Source organism: Pelophylax lessonae (genome assembly GCF_965119305.1).
Source record: "Pelophylax lessonae genome assembly, chromosome: 1".
NCBI classification, from domain to species: Eukaryota; Metazoa; Chordata; class Amphibia; order Anura; family Ranidae; genus Pelophylax; species Pelophylax lessonae.
Genome location: NC_138768.1, coordinates 74,147,663 through 74,168,587, shown reverse-complemented (window position 1 = coordinate 74,168,587; position 20,925 = coordinate 74,147,663). Strand labels below are relative to the sequence as shown.

The window sequence follows — 20,925 nt, the reverse complement described above, 5'->3', positions numbered from 1 at the left end:
TGCTGTCTTACGTCCAGGCCACTTTTTGTGATTCGGCACTGTGCGACTTTAACTGACAATTGCGCGGTCGTGCGATGCCGTACCCAAACTAAATTTACGTCCTTTTTTTTCCACAAACAGAGCTTTTCTTTTGTATTTGATCACCTGTGTGATTTTTACTTTTTGCGCTATAAACAAAAAAAGAGCGTAAATTTTGAAAAAATAACAATATTTTTCACATATTTTTATATGAAATTCCCCCCCAAAAAAATTTAAAAATCAAAATTTTTTAAAATATTTGGCCAATTTGTTTTCTGCTACATATGTTTGGTAAAAAAATCACAAAAAGAGTATTTTGATTGGTTTGCGCAAAAGTTATTGCGTTTATTAACTAAGGGAAAGATTTCTGTCATTTTTGGTGTTTTTTTTTTTAAACGAGTAATGGCGGCGATCTGCGATTTTTTTTGCGGGACTGCGACATTGCAGCGGACAGATCGGACCCTTGACTGACATTTTTGACACTTTTGGGGGTACCAGTGACATTACTACAGTAATCAGTGCTATAAATATGCACTGTTACTGTAAAAATGACACTGGCAGGGAAGGGGTTAATTTTATTGGAGAGGGAGGGGTTAATGTATGCCTGGTGCTTACTGACGTGTGTGGGGGGAGGTGACTGAGTGACACAGGGACAGATCACAGGTTCAGCTATGCTGAACCCTGCAATCTGTCACTGTCTGTCACTTAGGAGATCCGCCCGCTTTGTTTAGCGGATCTCCAGACTCGATTCCCCGACGATCGGGGAAGAGCAGCGCTCCTCCCCTGGCCCGACTCCCGCTGTGACTGAATACAGCGGGAGCGAGCCTCCGGCGGCGCGCGTGCGCCGCCCACAAGGGAAGGAGTCCAACGACGTAGGTCTACATTGCTGGACGGGAACGAGCCACTTTGCCGCAGTAGAGCTCCAGTGAGCGGTTGGCAAGTGGTTAACGTGGATGAGACAAGGTATTGTTCATTGTCCAGACTGATGCTTCAGATGTGGGGTTAGGAGAAGTCCTGTCACAGGTTGTTCATGGTGAGGAGCACCCGGTAGTTTTCCTCAGTAGGAAGTTGACAGCAGCGGAGAAAAACTATGCTACAGTTGAGCAAGAGTGTCTAGCCATTAAGTGGGCCTTTAGAGTCCCTCAGGTATTATCTCTTGGGGAGGAAATTTAGGCTGATTTTGGACCATGCTCCTTTAACGTGGTTGAGACAAGGTAAAGGGACTAATGCGGGGATTAACCATTTGTAGTGGAGCACAGGTCCAGGAGACAGCATCAAAATTCAGATGCCCTCTCACAAGCCCATTGTCTTAGCTCCACTGTAGCCTCCACCTCCTTGGCAATGGGGCAGAGAGGGGGGAGATATGTACAGGACGCCGAGGCTGGGTACTGGAAGGACGCTATATTTTCCCTCTGTATGAACTGTGGTCTCTTTAAGGGAACAAAAGGGTTAGCTCACTGGTCAGAGGAAGTGGGTTTAAAAAAAGACAGGAAGTTGTAGGTGTGGTGAAGAGGAGTATGGAGGAGACTGTGGATGGTGGATTATTGTACAGCTGTGAGGGTGCATGTTAGTATCCTTCCTGCAAACCTGTTGGCAGGGGAAGTTACCGTCTCCAAATGTTGGGGACTGTTTAACTGAAACAGCAGTTCTGCACTCTTCAAGTTGGTGAGACTGTTATCCTTTGTTTTTTTTGCTGCTGTGAAGCTATTTAAGTTAATAAACGTTCCTTTGATAGCAATGCCTGTGTTCTGCGATCCAGCTGATTTTATGAACATTGCAATATATATATATGTATATATATATATATATATATATATATATATATATAGATATTTAGATATTTATATATATACAACAAGGAGTGTTCAAGTCAAACTGGGACTTCAAGGAGTGAAGGAGGAATTTGCATTTATCTTTTCACATACTCCCCTACTACATTTATACAGTTATCCCAGCGTTTACCTCATAATAATGCCAATGCCTGGAAAGCTTCGGCATAGAAAGATTTGTCAGTTCGCCTGAACCATCGTTGGACAGCCTGCTTCATTTGTGTTCACTGTTCCTACAGAAACATTAGTCTCTTGTACAATTTCACGATAGGTTATGTGTTGATTATCCAGGATTAGGTGTTGCAGGCGCTGAATCTTCACAGGAATGACTGCTGTGGGCTTGGAACCACTACACCTGGGATCATCACTGATGGACATACGGCCATCTTTGAAAATTTTACACCATTCATATACCTTACTGCAGATGAGCGTTTCATCACCGTACTGTGCTTGAAGTCTTCTGTAGGTATCCATGGGCTTTACGCCTTCATTCACAAGAAACTTTATCGCCACACACTGTTCCATGCACACACTAACACTGTTGACTGTCACAGTCTCTGGACTGGCCTGCGACATGTGCGCAACCTATCAGTAATAGGACATACTTGCCACTGACTACTGCATGTAGTACCACCACGCTAGCATCCCTTTTTATACCTCTAAATTTAAAAGTCCCGGTTTGACTTGAAGGCCCCTCGTAATATCATCACACTTCTGATCTCAGTATAAAAGGATATTTGTTTTGCAGCAGGTGCGCCATGCCCAGTGTATAGTAAATAGTCACTAGAGTTCCTAGGATTCCTCTTTTTTCCTCCAAAGATTTCGTCATGTCGACGCCACCAAGTAGGATGTTTTTGGCTGATTCGGCATGTTGTTTGGCCTGAGCAGCTAGCCCTACAAAAAAAATAAAATAAATCAGACACAAACAAGATGCCATTCAATTGATACTTCCAGTTAGTGTATTGGCCAACATTATTTTGTAGAAAGATGGACACTGAAACATGGGTCATCACTGAGGGCCTATTCACACCATGCATTGTGTTATCGTAAGTTATGGAAGTTCATTTACTGCGCTGTGTTGTGATGCTGGCACACTGCTTACTACTGTAGTTGCGTTCCTAAATGAATGGTATGTTAGCATGTTTTAACCTCTTGCCGACCGCCCACAGTACATATACTGCGGCAAGGCGGCCGCTCTGTGCCAGATCTTGTACCTAGTATGTAATCTGACACTTCCCGGTCTGGGGTGCACACGCGTGCCACCGGCGACCCATTCCTGCTGTGATCACACACAGTGAGAGCTGATCTGCAGGTACCACAGACTTAATGTCTGCCCGCACCCACTGTTCATTCGTTGTACAGGCAGAACGGCAGTCTGCCTATGTAAACAGAGCAGATTGTCGTTCTACCAGAAGGGAAGGTAAAGCAGGAACACAGATCCATGCCTTCCCCTCGTCAAAGCACCTCCCACACAGTGAGAACGCACAGTCCAGGAACACAGTTAACCCTATGATCGCCCCCGATGTTAACCCCTTCCCAGTCAGTGCCATTAGTACAGTGACAGTGCATATTTTTAGCACTGATCACTGTATTAGTGTCACTGGTTGCTGAAAAGTATCAAAAGTGTTAGTTAGGTGTCCGATTTTTCCACCACAATATCGCAGTCCTGCTATAAGTTGCTGATGGCCACCATTACTAGCAAAAAAAAAAAAAGAAAAATATCCCATAGTTTGTAGATGCTATAACTTTTGCAAAAGCCAATCAATATACGCTTATTGGGATTTTTTTTTTTACCAAAAATACTGTATATAGCAGAATACATATTAGCCTAAATTGATGTAGAAATTTGATGTTTCAAATTTTTTTTATTGAAAAAGGAATACCCTCCTTGTTTAGAGGACTATTGGAAGTGGCAGTACAGACAAGTAAGCTCCAATCTAATACAGAAAAATATTTACAAATCTTTATTACATCAAAAATGAACCACTTAAATGAGAAGCATGGGGTTTGGGGTTATTGCATATTTATACTTGCCTAGTTGGATGCTGCATCTGTCCCCCGGCGCCTCTACACTGAGAACCGAGCGATCGAACACTGCCGCTTGGTTCTGACAGCTCCCCAAGCAGAGAGCTGCTGACTGTCAGTCACCACTCTCTGCTCTGCCCCCTCCTCCCTCACTGGAGCGATGGGCGGTGGAGGGATGGGGATTTGGCGGATCCTGACTCCGTGGTCGTGATGACGCGGAGCCTGGACCGACTACTGTGACCACTTCAGCCCGTTCTCTGCTGAAAACGGGTCACAGGAGTGCAAAACCAACTGCACTCTTGTGATCCATAGGAGATGTAGAGCCAAATGAGCTTTGGCTGAACTTCTCCTTTAAGGACTGGAAGGATTTACCCCCTTAATGACCAGGCCATTTTTTTGCAATTTGGCACTGCACCCCTTTAACTGGTAATTGCGCAGTCATGCAATGCTGTACCAAAACAAAATTTATGTCCTTTTTTCCCACAAATTTGGTTGTATTTGATCACCACTGGGATTTTTATTTTTTGCGATATAAACAAAAAAAGACAGAAAATTTTGGGGAAAAAATTATATTTTCTACTTTTCCTTATAAAAAATATCCAATAAACGAAATTTTTGTCATACATTTAGGCCAAAATGTATTTAGCTACATGTCTTTGGTAAAAAAAAATCTTAATAAGCGTATATTTATTGGTTTGCGCAAAAGTTATAGCGTCTACAAACTATGGTGTATGTGCTGGAATTTACACAGCTATTACTTTCTGACTGCCTATCTCATTTCTTGAAGTACTAAAATGGCAGGGCAGTACAACCCCCCCCCCCCCCAAATTACCTCTTTTTAGGAAGTAGACACCCAAAGGAATTTTCTGAGAGGCATGTTGAGCTCATTGAACATTTAATTTTTGTCACAAGTGTTTTTTTTTACATAAAGTGGTTATTGAAATGATATATTGCTCACACATGCCATGGATATATGTGGAATAACACCCTAAAATACATTCTGCTGCAAGGACATTACACGTGTGAGACTTTTTGGAAAACTAGTCATGTACGGGTGCCGAAAACCAATCACCGCTTTTGGATTTCAAAGGGCGTAAATTTCTCATTTCACTTCCCCACTACCTATCAAAGTTTCGGAGGCCCTGAAATGCCAAAATAGCACAACCCCCTCCTCCAAATGACCCCTTTTTGAAAAGTAGACACCCCAAGCTATTTGTTGAGAGACATGTTGAGTCCATGGAATATTTTATGTTTTGCCACAACTAACCAAACTAAGCATGCAGTAACTATCCTATTGAATAGTTACTGCATGTGCCCAAAGAATGAGGTCAGCTGACCACCCGAATATACTAAACGACCAGGGTCCGGTCTCCCTCTCCTATACTGGGTGGCTCATGGATCTGTGACACTACTTCAGGTAGTGCTTTTCCCAAATTTACCTTCATTACAATTTTTATATTATATAAGTTCATTCTCATGATGTATATTTTCATTCTTAGACACACAAACTTACATTCAAGCTCCTGATGAGTGGACGGAGGTCCACGAAACACGTCGAGCCTACAAATTGCTCAAACATACCATTGTAATGTGACATATTTCAATTCATGAACACACAGAGATTATGATGTCTTATTGTATCCATTTTTTTTGAGAGATCCTGGTTTGATCCTAGAAATGATGTATGTGTATTTTTTGTTGATTCAATATGTACTATGCAATTCATTGTATACTATATCTCTGTATGTGTTCATGTTACCAATATTTTTATGTGTACAGTTATTTATTCAATAAATTCTTTATGTCTAGTTTACCTCACTTAAAGTCCCACACTCTTGTTCTTATCCTTGTTTATATATACATATAGGGATGGAGGAAACTAGACAATACGTGTGGCAAATCATAGACAAATTTCTCTATTTTCTGCATATAATTTGGGTGGAAGACACCCGCCTTTTTGTCTATATGTTTGCCACATCCCCCCTTTTTTTAGGGAGATCTTTTATTATACATAGTCTAATTATTTCTATTATATTTTTATCAATTTTTCTCCATATCATTATAGTGTATGATTTCAACTGATCGAGCCTCCTTTACATCCAGTCTGGAGAGGGCTCCTTTGGAGTCGCTCTGGGCCTCCTCACCCGGGGCTGCGATGGTCGGCCGGCCACCTCCCTCTCTCACCCGTCTCTGCCTAGGCATCCGGGCCGGAGACGGGGTATCACGCCCTCCATCGGCGCCATGCTTGGTGTGCTTGGTACGTGGCGCCTACCGGCGTCACGTTGCCATGCCTACACTCTCTCCTTCTGACGCCAGGGGCGGCCCGCTCCTACCCATTTCTGGTCTGAGTGACCGGATGTGGGAGTTACCATGGCAGTCCATATATACTGACGTCAGCATGGCGCTGGCGTGGATTCACTCGCGCACCTCGGGACTAGCAGCTTGGATTGGATCAGCAATCTCTTCCATTTTTTATGTTTTGGTAATCTTATTATCACTACTTCACTCTATCTACTTGCTTTACCCCTCTTTCACGGTTTGTTGTTACTTGGGTACCGTTTTCACTAAGTACATGCCTAGTTGGCGCCATTCACTATTGCACCTTATTTTCATCTTTATTTTCACCACTATACTTTTCTTTTCTTCAACACTCACTCCTTTCATTGGGGAGATATTTTCTCTTTTTCTTACTTCCCCCCTTGGTCACCCCTAGGGTCTTCATTAACTTTCACAGGCACTTCATCACATTACCAACTGGTCCCTTTCAATTTGATACTATCCTGGTGTTTTTTCTGCCCTGGCACTTTCTCTGAGTCCACTTTTTTGAGCATATATATTTCTATAACTATTATACATTTTTTGAGATGGAGGTTTTCCATTTATATTTTTTCCTTTTTTGATATATATACAATTTCAGACTCCATTGTGGTCCCAGTGTGCCCTCACTGCTTCTCTCTCTCTAAAGTATCATTCTGAAGCTCTCAAAGCCGCATTCCACCCTGCCTATGGCCCCTTTTTCTATGCAGCCCTGATGTGCTGGAGATCATCCATGCCTCAGCCCCGGGTCAGGCGTCCCCTGGAGTTGCTCCGGTCTCCCTCTCCTATACTGGGTGGCTCATGGATCTGTGACACTACTTCAGGTAGTGCTTTTCCCACATTACCCTTCATTACAATTTTTTATATTATATAAGTTCATTCTCATTATGTATATTTTCATTCTTAGACACACAAACTTACATTCAAGCTCCTGATGAGTGGACGGAGGTCCACGAAACGCATCGAGCCTACAAATTGCTCAAACATACCATTGTAATGTGACATATTTCAATTCGTGAACACACAGAGATTATGATGTCTTATTGTATCCATTTTTTCTTGAGAGATCCTGGTTTGATCCTAGAAATGATGTATGTGTATTTTTTGTTGATTCAATATGTACTATGCAATTCATTGTATACTATATCTCTGTATGTGTTCATGTTACCAATATTTTTATGTGTACAGTTATTTATTCAATAAATTCTTTATGTCTAGTTTACCTTACTTAAAGTCCCACACTCTTGTTCTTATCCTTGTTTATATATACATATAGGGATGGAGGAAACTAGACAATACGTGTGGCAAATCATAGACAAATTTCTCTATTTTCAGGGTATTTGATCAATGGATTTTTTCTTCCCTGATGGCACGGGCATATTCCAAGATGACAATGTCAGGATTCATCAGGCTCAAATTGTGAAAGAGTGGTTCAGGGAGCTTGAGACATCATTTTCACACATGGATTGGCCACCACAGAGTCCAGAACTTAACCTCACAACCCTTGATAACGTCCTATTGGAAGAAACGCGCTGATGGCTTGGCTGTTGAACGCCAGGTGCTGAAGGATGGAGGTTTATCTGAGTCGGTAATTCCTACTCTGTTGAAAGCTAGGAAATCTACTTCTAGGAAGATCTACCATCGTACGTAGAAGATGTACATTGCGTGGTGTGAGTCTCTTGGCATTCATCCTCGCTCCGTCACGGTGGCTTGGATCTTGACCTTCCTTCGGGGGGGGGGGGGGGTAGTTGTTGAACAGAAATTGGCCTTGAGTACCATCAAGGGCCAGATATCGGCTTTGGCAGTCTTCTTCCAATGACCTTTGGCCACACACTCCCTGGTGCGTACCTTTCTTTCAGGGTGTCCGACATTGGTTCCTCCAGTGCGGGCTCCGTTGCCGCCTTGGGATCTCAATTTGGTGTTTTCAGTTCTCCAGAAGCCTCCCTTTGAGAATCTTCAGGAGATTCCCCTGCTTACGCTGTCCCAGAAGGTGGCCTTTTTAGTGGCTGTCACCTCTGCGCCCAGGGTGTCGGAACTGGCGGCTTAATCCTGTTGTTCACCTTACCTGGTGATTTATAGGGATAAGGTGGTTCTTCGCCCCTGTCTGTCATTCCTTCCAAAGGTTGTCTCTGTTTTTCATTTGAATGAAGACATTGTGTTGCCTTCCCTGTGTCCCAAGCCTAAACATCCAAAGGATATTGCATATGGTGGATGTGGTCCGGGCAATTAGGGTGTACCTGGCAGCTACGGAGTCTTTTAGGAAGTCAGCCTCTCTATTTGTTCTCACGGATGGACCTCGTAAAGGGTTGTCAGCTCCCTCTGTGACCATTTCCAGATGGATTGTGATTCAGGCCTATTCTATCAGGGGTCATGTTCCTCCTTTACCTGTCGAGGCGCACTCTACTAGGGCGCTTAGTACCTCCTAGGCTTTCCGTCATCAGGCGTCAGTGACGCAGGTTTGCAAGGCAACCACCTGGTCATCAGTGCACACAAAGTTCTATAAAATTGATGTTTTGGCATCTGCGGATGCTTCTTTTGGCTGCAAGGTTTTGCAGGCTGCTGTTTAAGAGGATCTGATCCTCTTTGGGGCTGTATTATTTTTTTTCAGGTGGGCTCCAGTTGGTTTGGTTGAGCTCCTGTTTACCTGGTTGGCTATAGTTTAGATTGGGATTTTCTTTTTCGCTGTTCCCACCCCTTGTGTTTTACACTGCTTTGAGACCTCCCAAATGGACCCTTTAAAGCCGGAGGGTGTAAGTAACGTTTGACGTCGCTCCGGTCCTCCAAGGGCATAGAGTCAAGCGGGGGTCATCTTGCCCTCACTCGACTTTCTGCCCATCCGCACAGAGAATTGGATCATTTTCCCTGCTACCAATGGCTCCTGTAAGCATGGAAATTGACCAGGAAGTAGCGGGAGGGGGAACCTTCTCTGCCGACCATAAAAAGTGATCCCGCGGCGAAGCCGCCACTGGGACCACTTTTATGTTAAAGTGGACCCCCCACCATTTAAAAATAAAATATACTGGGGTTATGGTAGCTATCTGCTGCCATAACCCCAGTATTTAACATCAAAGTAGTGATGTAAAAACATGGTGGGCGGTCCGGAAGTCATTAAAAGTAACGCAGTGCCGTATCGCAAAAAATCGCCTGGTCATGAAGGGGGGGGGGTAAATCTTTTGGAGGTCAAGTGGTTAAAGTATTATGCAGTAAAACATGCATTTCACAGTGTGTCACCACAATGCACAGATATAACTGGGCCCCAAAGGGTATTTGATTGATGAACTACACTCCTGCAAGACCGTGTGAGTGTATATACGCTGCTCAAAAAAATTAAAGGAACACTTTTTACTCAGAGTATAGCATCAAGTCAATTAAAATCCTGGGATATTAATCAGGTCAGTTAGGTAGCAGAAGGGGTTGTTAATCCAAAACAGGAGTGGTATTACAGCTGGAGGCAACTGACCTTTTTTTCCCTACTCATCTTTTCTAAATGTTTTTCACTAGTTTTGCATTTGACTAGGGTCATTGTCACTACTGGTAGCATGAAGTGATACCTGGACCCTCCAGAGGTTGCAACTCCTCCAGGATGGCACATCAATTTGTGCCATTGCCAGAAGGTTTTCTGTGTCTCCCAGCACAGTCTCAAGAGCATGAAGGAGATTCCAGGAGACAGGCTGTTACTCTAGGAGAGCTGGACAGGGCCACAGAAGGTCCTTACCTTAACCCATCAGCAGGACCGGTATCTGCTCTTTTGTACAAGGAACAGGATGAGCACTGCCAGAGCCCTACAAAATAACCTCCAGCAGACCACTGGTGTGAATGTTTCTAACCAATCAGAAACAGACTTCATGAGGGTGGCCTGAGGGCCCAACGTCCTCTAGTGGGCCCTGAGCTCACTACCCAGCACTGTGGAGCTTGATTGGCATTTGCCATTGAACACCAGAATTGGGAGGTCCACCACTGCCCCCTGTGCTTTTCACAGATGAGAGCAGGTTCACCCTGAGCACATGTGACAGACATGAAAGGGTCTGGCATACCTGCCAACTGTCCCGTTTTTGCCGGGACAATACCGGCAGATAGGAGCCTGTCCCATTTTCCTTGTCCTGACCTGTTAATCAGGCTGCCCGTTACCGTTTAAAAAAAAAAAATTTTTTTTTCTTGTATTTTGTTCCACAGTGTCGCTCTCACCCCAGCTGGGAGTTGTAGTTCTGGCAGCAGGTTGTCTCTTCCCCTCTCCCGGTGCTCCCCTCCCCCTCTCACCCTCTCTCGGTGCCCGCTCACTCTTCCCGCCTGTTGCAAATTTAATGCGTCACCGGAGGCAGGGCGTCAGCATGGTGCACTTTCCGAAATCTGCCAGCAGGGGGAGGCAGAGCACCTTCCGACAAGCTGGAGGCCTCACATTCCTCCACGGCCTCTGTGCCTGTGGTCTGGAACCCAGCGCCATCTTTTGGCAAAGTGAGGGTATGACTATTACCTTATTTTCCTTTGTTTAAAAAAAAAAAAAAAAGTTACAGAGAAAGTTACAAGAGAAAAGTAACAAAGGAAGAGGAGCTGTTATGCTGGAGATGCATGATATGCTGTTCTCATACTGACCCTTCCTTCTCTACATGGCATGCAATATTATTACATTATTATTATTACTACTATTAACCACTTTAGCCCCAGCCCTATTTCGGACACTTTTTGTTCACAAGTTAAAACCAGTATTTTTTCCTAGAAAACTACTTAGAACCCCCAAACATTATATATATTTTTTTAGCAAAGACTCTGGAGAATAAAATGTCGGTCATTGCAAAATTTTTTGTCACGCGGTATTTGCGCAGCGGTCTTTAAAACGCCATTTTTTTGGAAAAAATTTGAAAAATCACATTTCACTGCATTTAAAAAATACTAAACAGTAAAGTTAGCCCATTTTTTTTGTATATTGTGAAAGATGATGTCACGCCGAGTAAATAGATACCAAACATGTTACGGTTTAAAATTGCGCCCCCCCGTGGGATGGCGACAAACTACGGTCAATAGAGATCTCAATCTGCGACGCTTTAAATTTATTTAACGGTTACCAGTTTAGAGTTAGAGTGTAGCTCTTTTTTTTTAATTATTGCCCACGCTCTGGCGATCGCGGCGATACCTCACATGTGTGGTTTGAACAGCGATTTCATTTGCGGCTCGACTTGCGTATACGTTTTTTTTTGTGCGCGAGCTAACGGTGACGGGGACGGCTAAATTTTTTTTTTTTTTTTTTTTCCTATTTATTTTTTCTTTTTTTTTAAACTTTATTACAGGTTTTTAAAAAAAAAAAAATCTGATCACTTTTATTGCTGTCACAAGCAATGTAAACATCCCTGGTGACAGCAATATGTCGTGACAGGTACTCTTTATGGAGGGATCGAGGGTCTAAAAGACCCTCGACCCCTCCACTACACTTCCCTGTATGCAAAACGCCGAAAACGGCATTTTTGCATACAGCCGTTTTTCAAATCTGCCGCCTTTTGCAGCACAGTAACCCGGACGTGACGTCATGGACGCCGCCTCCGGGTTACGTCATCGGAGACCCGATCGATGCCGTTTCCGGCATTCATCGGGACTCCATCCAGCCGGCGGACGTGCCGGCTGGGTGCTCGGGGCTCCCGGTGGGACGGTAGCCCCGAGCAAAGCCGCGGAAGGCGGCGGGAGGGGGGGGACGTCCCCTCCCGCCCCCCCGGGTAACGATCGAGCGGCTCCCGAGCCGCATCGATCGTTACCGACGGAAAGCCGACCGTCGGCTTCAAACAACGGTACCGGGATGATGCCTCTAGCTAGAGGCATCATCCCGGTATAACCCCGCAAAGTCTGATGACGTAGAGGTTACGTGACTGGTAGTAAAGTGGTTAATAATGTTTTTTATAGATATAATTTTTTTAGCTCTAGATAAATGTATGTACACATCCATGTATGTGTGTATGTATAATATATATATATATATATATATATATATATATATATATATATTATGTGTTTATGTATAATATATATAATATATATATATATCTCAAAAAAATGAAGGGAACACTTTGAAAACAGACCTCAATCCTCAATGGGGAAAATCTCATGCTGGATATCTATACTGATATGGACTCAGTAATGTGTTTGGATGATATGGACTGGGTAATGTGTTAGGATCTATACTGGTGTGGACTGGGTAATGTGTTAGGATCTATACTGGTATGGACTGGGTAATGTGTTAGGATCTATACTGGTATGGACTGGGTAATGTGTTAGGATCTATACTGGTGTGGACTGGGTAATGTGTTAGGATCTATACTGGTATGGACTGGGTAATGCGTTATGATTTATACTGGTATGGGCTGGGTAATGTGTTAGGATGGTATGGACTGGGTAATGTGTTAGGATCTATACTGGTATGGGCTGGGTAATGTGTTAGGATGGTATGGACTGGGTAATGTGTTTGGATCTATACTGGTATGGGCTGGGTAATGTGTTAGGATGGTATGGACTGGGTAATGTGTTAGGATCTATACTGGTATGGACTGGGTAATGTGTTAGGATGGTATGGACTGGGTAATGTGTTAGGATCTATATTGGTATGGACTGGGTAATGTGTTAGGATCTATACTGGTATGGACTGGGTAATGTGTTAGGATGGTATGGACTGGGTAATGTGTTAGGATCTATACTGGTATGGACTGGGAATGTGTTAGGATGGTATGGACTGGGTAATGTGTTAGGATCTATACTGGTATGGACTGGGTAATGTGTTAGGATCTATACTGGTATGGACTGGGTAATGTGTTAGGATGGTATGGACTGGGTAATGTGTTAGGATCTATACTGGTATGGACTGGGTAATGTGTTAGGATGGTATGGACTGGGTAATGTGTTAGGATCTATATTGGTATGGACTGGGTAATGTGTTAGGATCTATACTGGTATGGACTGGGTAATGTGTTAGGATCTATACTGGTATGGACTGGGTAATGTGTTAGGATCTATACTGGTATGGACTGGGTAATGTGTTAGGAAAGAAAGGATGCCACATTCTTTTATGTAAATTAAAATTATCACCCTACATAGGGCTGAATTTCAAGACAGGTGAATAAAGTGTGAAATGTGCTCAGGTGTGACCATACAAAAAATGTAATATTTAAATATAAATAAAGTGCGAGGTGTAAATAAGTACAATAAAACCTAATTATACCAGATAGTAGAATCCTACTTATTTACACCTTGCACTTTATTTATATTTACATATTCCATTTTTTGTATGGTCACACCTGAGCACATTTGACACTTTAGAATTGCAGGGAATTGTGATGAGAATTTTAAACTTTAGGCAGAAGTAGTGCAGCTGAATGGGAGAATTATTCCAACTCTGCTATTTTGGCCTTAAGTTTTCAATTCCCTTTTCAATTTCCTGTAATTCTCTCTTTATGAAGTAGACCTTATAATCTGATAAGTAGGCGGAGATTAATTATGTGGAGTGGGCGGAGCTTTAGAGAAGTGGGTGTGGTAAGTAATTGATAGCTGTGCTGCAAAGTGTCCCTGGAAATTTTTTTCAAATGTTGGCAACTATGGTCTGGAGAAGGTGTGGAGAACATTATACTGCCTGTAACATCGGGGTCAGTGATGATCTGGGGAGGCATATCCATGGAAGGACACACAGACCTCTCCAGGCTAGATAATGGCACCCTGACTACCATTAGGTATTGGGATGAAATCCTTGGACCCATTGTCAGACCCTACTCTGATGCAGTGGTTCCTCCTTGTGCACGACAAATGCCCGGCCTCATGTGGCTAAAGTATACAGCCAGTTCCTGGAAGATGAAGGAATTGATACCATTGAATGGTCCCCACGCTCGCCTGACCTAAATCCAATAAAACCCCTGGGACATTATGTTTCAGTCCATCCGATGCCACCAGGTTGCACCTCAGTCTGTTCAGGAGCTCAATAATGCCCAGGTCCAGATCTGGGAGGAAATACCCCAGGACACCATCCATCGTCTCATCCATAGCTCACCTCTGCACCCTTCTCTCACAGATTATCTCTGCAGCCACCTCTTAGCCCTTCCCCCACAACAGCTAAACTCTCCATCTCTCCATGCAGCTGTATCAGCTCTGACCCCTTCTCCCCCACTGACCTCACCTGTGTACAAACAGACCCCGCCATCTGCTCACCTCCCGGTCTCAGCCCTCCACACAGTCAAATTCCTCCACTGAACAGCAGCAGGAGAGGCAGTGAGATCGTCCAGCAGGGGGCGTCTGTATTTGAACCACCAGGCTGTTTCTCAGCCAGCATGGGATGCCCTGTCTACATTAATCCGGCCCTGAATCTGGGGACAAAACCAGGGACAGACTTGGGCCAGGGACAGTGTCCTCAATCCGAGGACTGTCCCTGGAAACCGGTGACATCTGGTCACCCTATTTTAGAAGGTTTCTATTACACGACTGTAATACAGACCTGGCTGTCATTTTAACAGCTGCTGGGATTTGCTGATGACGGGGAAAAAGAGGAACAGCGAGTAACATGACAGCAAGTGTCACTAACCTGGGCTAAGACAAACTCCCCATCCCTCCCTACCAGCACCCCGCTACAGCACCCCTTCCACCCCGTATTATGCTGTGCCCAAGGCGGCTCCCTCATCCACCTACGGGTCATCCCAGCCCTATTGGTAAGCACAATAAATATGCAGTATTTACTAAAATGTACTTTTACAATTTTGTTTAATAGAGTACCTCTGTATGTAAGGTAGCAATGAGCAAGGTTGGCGAAAGCCTCAGCAAGTCTCCAATGGCAGTCCCCATAGATAATTCTGCTCAATGCCACACATCTGATTAACTCTTTGTGAGCTGTAAGAAGCTATAAAAAAAAAAGCTGTTAGCGTTGTATGTAAGGCAATAGTAATCAAGACAAAAATTCAGACATTACTAAAGAAAATCTATCATGAGAGAAAAGTGAGAGGTGCCATTGCTAACCTCCTCTAACAATTATAGGCGCCTGGCTGTCATGCTGACTCTCTGGCTTCAATAGCCTGTGGGCAACGGTATATTCAGGAACTCTAGTCTTAAAGCAAAGATACAGCACTGACAATGACCAACAATCCTAAAACAGATCTACGCAGTTTAAAATATTTAGCAGTTGGATCACTTTTCAGAGGCATTTGACAGGTAGTGAGAAGGCGATATGTCAGCCAACATACAATACATTATAGAAAGTTCATACCGCATTTGAAAACCATACAGATGCTAAATGCTCTGGGTATATTTAGTATATTCAACTACAACAAATGACTTCAGATAGTTAGGGCTCATGAACACGCATGGAAGGGGGCTGTACAGCGTGCATGAGCATCCAGAATCTGCATAAAAACTTCCCTGGGACCCACGTCTGCTGCATACAGCCACCCATAGACAGCAATTACAAGACGCGGCTGTACATTGGAACGCGCCAATATTTTCCTAAAGCATGCGCACATTTGTATGCCCCATACACTGACAGATTACCCATACAGCATCTACACCCCCACCCTCTTCAGCTGTGCTGCTTGATTGATCTTTGCTTTGTAAGCTCTCATGAGCTGGGCCCTCCTATCCCTTTTGTCTTGAATTGCATTCTAACTGTACTGTCTCCCTTTACTTCTACTACTACTTAATTCTGTGCAAACTTTTGGTACTATAAAAATCCGGTATAATTCTAATCATAATGCAAACATGCAAAAAGGACCAAACAAAATTCGGTAAATATGACTTTTCTTCGCCACCACTAGTAGGCGCCACCTGAGACAGAATTCCCAGTAGAAAAAGCCAGCATATACACCGATCAGCCATAACTCTATAGCCACCCACATAATATTGACTAGGTTCCCTTTTTGCCTCCAAAACAGCCTCTTTAGCTGCTAAACCAGCCCTGACCCATCGAGGCATTGATGTCACTAGACCTCTAAAGGTACGCTGTGGTATCCGGCAACAAGCAATCAGTAGCAGATCCTTTAAGTCCTGTAAGTTATGAGGTGGGGCCTCCATGCATTGGATTTGTTTTTCCAGCACATCCCACAGATGCTTGATTGGATTGAGATCTAGAGAATTTAGAGGCCAAGTCAACACTTTAAACTCATTGTTGTGTTCCTCAAACCATTCTTGAACCATTTTTGCAGTGGGACAGGGTGCATTATTCTGCTGAAAGAGACCACGGCCAGCAGGGAATAGCATTTCCATGGAGTGGTGTACTTATTCAGCAACAATGTTTAGGTAGGTGGTATGTGTCATCCACATGAAATGCAGGAGCCAAAGTTTCCCAGCAGAACTTTGTCCAAAGCATTGTACTGTCTGCCCTTGCTGTCTCTCCTTCTTCCCATACTGCACCCTAGTGCCATCTCTTCCCCAGGTAAGCAACGCATATGCACCTGGCCATTCACATGATGTAAAAGAAAATGAAAAAGGTAGCATGAAAGCATGTGGTACAACCAAACAGATCAAGCCACCTTCTTCCATTGCTCCGTGTTCCAGTTCTGATGCTCACATGCCCATTGTAGGCACTATTGGCTGTGGACATGGGTCAGCGATGCGATGATCATTTTTTTCTGCTTTTAACACATAATCTTCAGGAACAACATGTTTACTTGCAGCCTAATATACAGGGCTGTCTTTAACGCAGGGCAAAAGGGGCAGCTGCCCTGGGTCCAGTCATTTGTTGTGGGGCCCACACTGCCCCCAAATAGTTGATAAGTGGATTCAAGAGGGCCCAAGAAAATGTTGTATTGCTGCAAAGTGGCTCGATTCCGTCCAGCGACGTAGACCTACGTCACTGGACTCCTCCCCTTCTGGGCGGCGCTCACGCGCCGCCGGAGGCTCGCTACCACTGTGTTCAGTCACAGCGGGAGTCGGGCCAGGGGAGGAGTAGCGGCGATCGCCGCCACTCTTTTCCGATCGTCGGGGAATCGAGTCTGGAGATCCGCCCGCTTGTGTAAACAAAGCGGGCGGATCTCCTAAGTGACAAACAGAGACAGATTGCAGGGTTCAGCATAGCTGAACATGCGATCTGTCCCTGTGTCACTCAGTCACCTCCCCCCACACACGTTAGTAAGCACCAGGCATACATTAACCCCTTCCTCGCCAATAAAATTAACCCCTTCCCTGCCAGTGTCATTTTTACAGTAACAGTGCATATGTATAGCACTGATTACTGCAGTAATGTCACTGGTACCCCCAAAAGTGTCAAAAATGTCAGTCAAGGGTCCGATCTGTCCGCCGCAATGTCGCAGTCCCGCAAAAAAAATCGCAGATCGCCGCCATTACTTGTTACAAAAAAAAACACCAAAAATGACAAAAATCTTTCCCTTAGTTAGTAAACGCAATAACTTTTGCGCAAACCAATCAAAATACGCTAATTGTGATTTTTTTTTTACCAAACATAGGTAGCAGAAAACAAATTGGCCAAAAATTTAAAAAATTTTTGATTTTTACATTTTTTTTGGGGGGGGGGGGGGGGAGAATTTCATATAAAAAAATGTGAAAAATATTGTTATTTTTTCAAAATGTACTCTTTTTTTTTGTTTATAGCGCAAAAAGTAAAAATCGCATAGGTGATCAAATACCACCAAAAGAAAGCTCTGTTTGTGGGGAAAAATGGACGTAAATTTAGTTTGGGTACGGCGTCACACGACCGCGCAATTGTCAGTTAAAGTCGCACAGCGCCGAATCGCCAAAAGTGGCCTGGACGTAAGACAGCAAAATCCTCTGGTGGTAAAGTGGTTAAAGACGGTCCTGCTAATATATCCCCCCCACTTCCAAATGCCATTGTAACATGATTATCAATGTTATTCACTTTACTTGTCAGTGGTCATAAAATCATGGCTGATCGGTGTAAAGTACAAAAGTACTGTATTGGTCACATAATACAGTGCAACACAAATAATGGTCACCTTCTCACCTTATTGTCTTTGATGAACTGCTCCACCCTCATTTTGGCTTTGGTTAATTTATCCAGAGGGAATGAATGGCCTTTTGGTGGATGGGAATCATTTCTGTCTGTGTCCTGAGATCGCTCGGTGTAGCCCAATAGACTGCCTTCTGTCTCCTCTGCGTCCTGGGCCCTGCTGGCTGTCTTTGGAGTTCTGTAGAACACAGTAAATACTAGAGACTCACTGAGAAACAGAAAAGTCCTGTATTATTATTAATATCATTAACCATGTATGACATATTCCGTGGCTCCAAATTACCTGTTTTCTAGGACCTGTGCAACCATAAAGACATAGGTGTGCGCAGCCTATTGCATTAGAGTGTGCACTCCAAAGCTCAAACATACATGCGTGTATGTGTGTGTATGTATGTATGTATATATATATATATATATATATATATATATATATATATATATGGCAGTAGGGCAATAGACAGTGTCGGTAGAGCAACAGACGATTTCAGTAGGGCAGAGGTTTATGTCAGTAGTTTATTTTTTATATTTTTATATTATTTTTTTTATAATTTTATTAATTTTGCAATCATTTTTATTATTGTTTGTTTTTGTTTTTTTTACAGTATTTTTTAGGAGCCCCATTTAGTGAAATATTTAGGCTTTGGTGAAATATCACCACTGATGTCTCACTTTTGAGAGAGAGAAAGGACCAAAGACAGAATTTCCCCAGTCCTTTTCTCTGCAGCCAAGCTGCAGGGGGAACCTACTCAGACCAGGGTGATTAGGGTGTTTTTCGTCCGATCGGCCGATTTTCGGCTTGTTAGTATGATGCTTCCGACAACCGACTCCGACTTTTCGGCAGAAAAAAATCTGGTGTGCAAGCTATAAAATTTTTGTTGGCCGTCAACACAACGGCCGATTTTCGGTCAGTCAGTACAGATTTCGGCAGACAAAAATCTGATGAGCAAGACTGGGCATGCTCAGAGAAGAAAAAACACACGGAAAGTAAACCAGCACATGACATCACTTCTGAAGTAGATTTTTGTTGGCCGAGAAAATTCGTGTGCAGTCTAGGCACATTCCAACCAACAAAACACAACTTGGACAAAAGTCGGACGATCGGTCGGCCGATAATTGTTGCGTGTGTACGAGGCATAAGTTTGATGAGTGTGGAGTAACCCAAGAGGCCTGGACTGAGCCCTGACCTTAACTGTATTGAACACCAACCCTATTAAACACCTTCGGGATCATTGGCATCAATTGGCACACCAGTGGTCAGCCAGGACTTCTCGTCCAGCATCAGCACCTGACCTTACATGTGCTGTTTTGGCTGCAAAAGCACAAATTCCAAAAGACACACTCCAAAGTCTTGTGAAAGGTCTTCCCCGAAGAAGGGAGGTACAGTAACTCCATTTCAATGTCCATGGTTTTGCAATGTGATATTCAACTACCTCATACCAGTGTGATGGTCGGATATCCACATACTTTGGGTTATATAGCGTGTATGTATATAGTATATATATATATCTTCACCCACAGGTTACACAGCAATGAAAGAACTTACGTGCATTGGGATCCAGGCTCTGAATATGTGGAGACGGTGGGGATATGGATGGGGACTGGCAACATGTTCCAAAGCAGCTCTACTACCTGTAATAAAGACACCGATTGTCTGCTATGTATATTAACTTTTATTTTCCACCATCTGACATTTCAGTAAATACTGGCAATACAGGCATGTCAGCAAAACAACCAATGTTTAGGGCCCGAGAGGATCACTTTAAAGTAAAAACATAAAGAATGTTGTGTAATGAATAAAGGAGTATAAAATGGGGGTACATTATGGAGGACAGAGTGAAGAATGATGGGGGTACATTGTGGAGGACAGAGTGGGAAATTACGGGGGATCATTGTGAAGAACAGAGTGGGAAATTACGGGGGTACATTGTGGAGGACAGAGTGGGGAATGATGGGGGTACATTGTGGAGGACAGAGTGGGGAATGATTGGGGTACATTGTGGAGGACAGAGTGGGGAATGATGGGGGTACATTGTGGAGGACAGAGTGTGAAATTACGGGGGTACATTGTGGAGGACAGAGTGGGAAATTACGGGGGTACATTGTGGAGGACAGAGTGAGGAATGATGGGGGTACATTGTGGAGGACAGAGTGAGGAATGATGGGGGTACATTGTGGAGGACAGAGTGAAGAATGATGGGGGTACATTGTGGAGGACAGAGTGGGGAATGATGGGGGTACATTGTGAAGGACAGAGTGGGGAATGATGGGGGTACATTGTGGAGGACAGAGTGTGAAATTACGGGGGTACATTGTGGAGGACAGAGTGGGAAATTACAGGGGTACATTGTGGAGGACAGAGTGAGGAATGATGGGGGTACATTGTGGAGGACAGAGTGGGAAATTACAGGGGATCATTGTGGAGGACAGAGTGGGAAATGATGGGGGTACATTGTGGAGGACAGAGTGGGAATGATGGGGGTACATTGTGGAAGACAGAATCAGGAATGATGGGGGTACATTGTGGAGGACAGAATCGTGAATGATGGGGGTACATTGTGGAGGACAGAGTAAGGAATGATGGGGGTACATTGTGGAGGACAGAGTGGGGAATGATGTGGGCACATTGTGGAGGGAAGAATGGGGAATGATGGGGGCACATTGCGGAGGACAGAGTGGGGAATGATGGGGGTACATTGTGGAGGACAGAGTGGGGAATGATGGGGGTACATTGTGGAGGACAGAGTAAGGAATGATGGGGGTACATTGTGGAGGGAAGAATGGGGAATGATGGGGGCACATTGTGGAGGA

General features: G+C 43.9%; 1 protein-coding gene across 1 annotated transcript in view; it reads right to left on the bottom strand.

Moving 5' to 3' along the window:
• Positions 1-19,743, bottom strand: part of TTC23L (tetratricopeptide repeat domain 23 like) — a gene marked incomplete at its 3' end in the record, with an annotated part of 40,749 nt that extends 21,006 nt beyond the window's left edge. The window contains exons 1-4 of the mRNA XM_082262557.1: positions 19,661-19,743; positions 18,112-18,295; positions 14,919-15,042; positions 2,558-2,741 (exon numbers count right to left, since the gene is read on the bottom strand). Coding sequence (XP_082118683.1) covers positions 2,558-2,741; positions 14,919-15,042; positions 18,112-18,295; positions 19,661-19,725 — 557 coding nt within the window. The 5' untranslated portion in view covers positions 19,726-19,743. The remainder of the gene's footprint in view (positions 1-2,557; positions 2,742-14,918; positions 15,043-18,111; positions 18,296-19,660) is intronic.
• Between the last annotated feature and the right edge of the window lie 1,182 nt (positions 19,744-20,925).